The 2,479-nt window shown below is 63.0% G+C and overlaps 1 protein-coding gene across 4 annotated transcripts in view; it reads left to right on the top strand.

The window, feature by feature from the left end:
• Window positions 1-265: 265 nt before the first annotated feature.
• Itgb8 (integrin subunit beta 8) overlaps window positions 266-2,479 on the top strand; it is an 88,133-nt gene continuing 85,919 nt past the window's right edge. Inside the window, exons 1-2 of one of the 4 annotated variants that reach the window (XM_063239240.1) lie at window positions 1,789-2,168; window positions 2,327-2,469. Coding sequence is in view for 3 of the 4 variants with exons in the window: in XM_063239228.1 (XP_063095298.1) it covers window positions 411-708 (298 nt within the window). In the remaining variant the exon portion in view is untranslated. The other 3 variants (XM_063239228.1, XM_063239236.1, XM_003469807.5) reach the window with 3 other exon arrangements.

Raw genomic sequence — 2,479 nt, forward strand, 5'->3', positions numbered from 1 at the left:
ACCAAACCCTGGGAAAAAGCAAGGTTGTCCAGCCCAGAGCTGAGACTTCGGGAAGGAGCAGTGAGAAATCTCGGGCAGTGTCCCCGGGAACAGTCCCTGCGAACTCATGCAACTCTCCAAGGGCTGGGGAGACCCGGGACAGCCTTGGGATGGGGCAGAGGGCGAGCTCCCAATCCTGCTAGCACAGCAGGCGTTGCGCACCCCGGGAACAGAGAGTTCTGGGGGCGGGCAGAGGCCCTGGACTCCACTTTACATGCAGCAGCTGCAGGGCAGTGAGTATCTCTAAACAAAGTAGCGCGCAGCTCGGGGGTGAGATTGGAGTTTGCTCAGAGTGGCCACTTGTGCTGAACGAGTCTTCCACCCCATCCAGCCGGGCAATCGTAGGGGTGCAGGATTCCGCAGAGGAGGGAATGGGGAACGCGGCATGCGACGTCCTGTGGCGCGGCCACGCATCAGGAGTTCTCGGGAACGACGGGAATGGCAACTATCAGATCCAAAGGGGAGAAAGAGAGCTGGAGCGAGCAAAACAAAGAGCGAGTGTGGGCCGCGGTGACTTCATGCCTCACCAATGTCCCGCCCACGGGCTCTGGGGCTGCTGCCGCTGCAGCCTGGGGCCGCTGCGCCTGCGGGCGACCCGGGCCAGGCGCTCCATAGCGTGGGGCGGTTTCCTAGCAACCCGCGGCCCGCAGAGCGCCCCGCGAAACGTAGGTAGGGAGCCCCCCGGGGGGCCGGGGGAGGACCACCCAGCCGCCGCCGGCTGCGCTCGCGTCCCGTCCTCGCCGGGCGCACCGCAGGGAGCACCAGCTGCCAGGGCGCTGGGCGGCCAGGCGCCGGAGTCGCGCACGGAGCCAAAGGAGCAGGGCACGGAGCCCCCGCCCCGCGAGGCCGGGCTCCCGCACCCCGGGAACCTCCCTCCTGCGCGAGCCCGGTGCCTTCCACTCCCGGCCAGGCAGGGAGCGGCGATGCCTCGCGCTGCGCCTGCGGGCGTGCACGGGCGCCTCTAGGACGCAGCGAAGGCGCCTCCCCGGCCGCTGGCACCCGCGCTTGCCCCTCGCCGCTCGGGACGCGGCCGCCTGGTCCCTGCGGGCTGCCGGCTGCAGAGCTGCCGCCTCCTGCCTGCCCACCTGTGGAAGGCGCTGGCCGCGCCGGTGCGCCTCCGCCTCGGCCTCCCGGCCGTCCGGGCGTCCCCTCCCACCGCCGCAGCATCACAGTGATGCACATCAGGGCGGTTTTCCCCCCGGCCGCGGGCTTTGTTTGGGTCTGATTGTGTTTGGCTCCTCGCTAAGCTGATTTATGCAGCAGAGCCCCGTCGGTTGCAGAGGAACAAAAGCTCTTTTCTTTGTCCGGGAGCCGGCTGCGGAGCCCTCGCTGTCGTCGCCGCCGGCCGCGCTGCTGCCGCTCGCCAGGACCGCGGAGCCCGCTGCGCCCGCCGAGCCGGGAGGGCCGCCGGGCCCTGCGATGCGCAGCCGAGCCCCGGCCCGCCTCCCTGCACCGCTCGCCCGCGGCCGCGGGGTCCGCCTGCAGGGCCCGTGGGGGGCGCCGCGCTAGCGACACCCAGCCCGGCCCCGAGGTGCGCCCGCGAGGCGCGAGCGCGCGTCCGGAAAGCGGCCAGGCGGCAGGCGCGGGGCGGGCTGCTGTGCATTATGTGCGGCTCGGCCCTGGCTTTGCTCACCGCTGCATTTGTCTGCGTGCAAAACTGCCGGCAAGGTCCTGCCTCCTTTCTCCGGGCGGCCTGGGTGTTTTCACTTGTTCTCGGACTGGGCCAAAGCGGTAAGTAGTTTTATTTTGTTGTATTTTCTTGACCCAACGTCTTGGGATGGCACGAGGGGTTCCTGACCAAAGCATCGCGCCCAGGTAAGTGGCAGATGCCAGTCACAGTCTGCCCTGAGAACTTTAGGAGGGCTGGCGTGTGGCGGTGTCAAGGATTTCTGCCACGGAACGACAGCGACAAGAATGTTACACCTGGAGACACTGGGTGTTGCTCCTGGGTCCTGGGGGAGCAGTGACTGAGTGGAGCTTGGGAGGGAGGTTCTGTGTTACACCATCAGTGTGGAGGTTTGGTACATCCTTGGGGCATCCTCCATACACGATGCACTTCTCATCTTTCTAGGATGTGGGTCCAGCAACCACCAACTTGGATTTGATTCAAGGATGTGGATAAAGCAATTGTAAATAGAGATCTTGTTTTGTTTTGGTTTGGTTTGGTTTGGTTTGGCCCCCTGAAAGAAAAGAACAGCAGCATACAAGTTTCTTCTCTATGGGTTTTAGGATGAATGAATTAAATACTCTTGAAGAATATTTATATTTTAACTTTCCACTCTTTTAGCTTTTCCTTAAAAAAAGAAAGAAAAAAAGAAAAAGTTGACTTTCCTACAGAATTAATCCTTCACTGAGCTCAGTGTCAGACTCAAGAAGCAGAAAGAATCCTAGTCCAGGACTGACAGCTTTCATTCCAATCAGACCTCTTAGGTCAGCATTA

This window comes from Cavia porcellus, unplaced genomic scaffold, assembly GCF_034190915.1.
Source record: "Cavia porcellus strain 051 isolate PalLab524CR breed Dunkin Hartley unplaced genomic scaffold, mCavPor4.1 scaffold_2, whole genome shotgun sequence".
In the NCBI taxonomy this organism is placed as follows: Eukaryota; Metazoa; Chordata; class Mammalia; order Rodentia; family Caviidae; genus Cavia; species Cavia porcellus.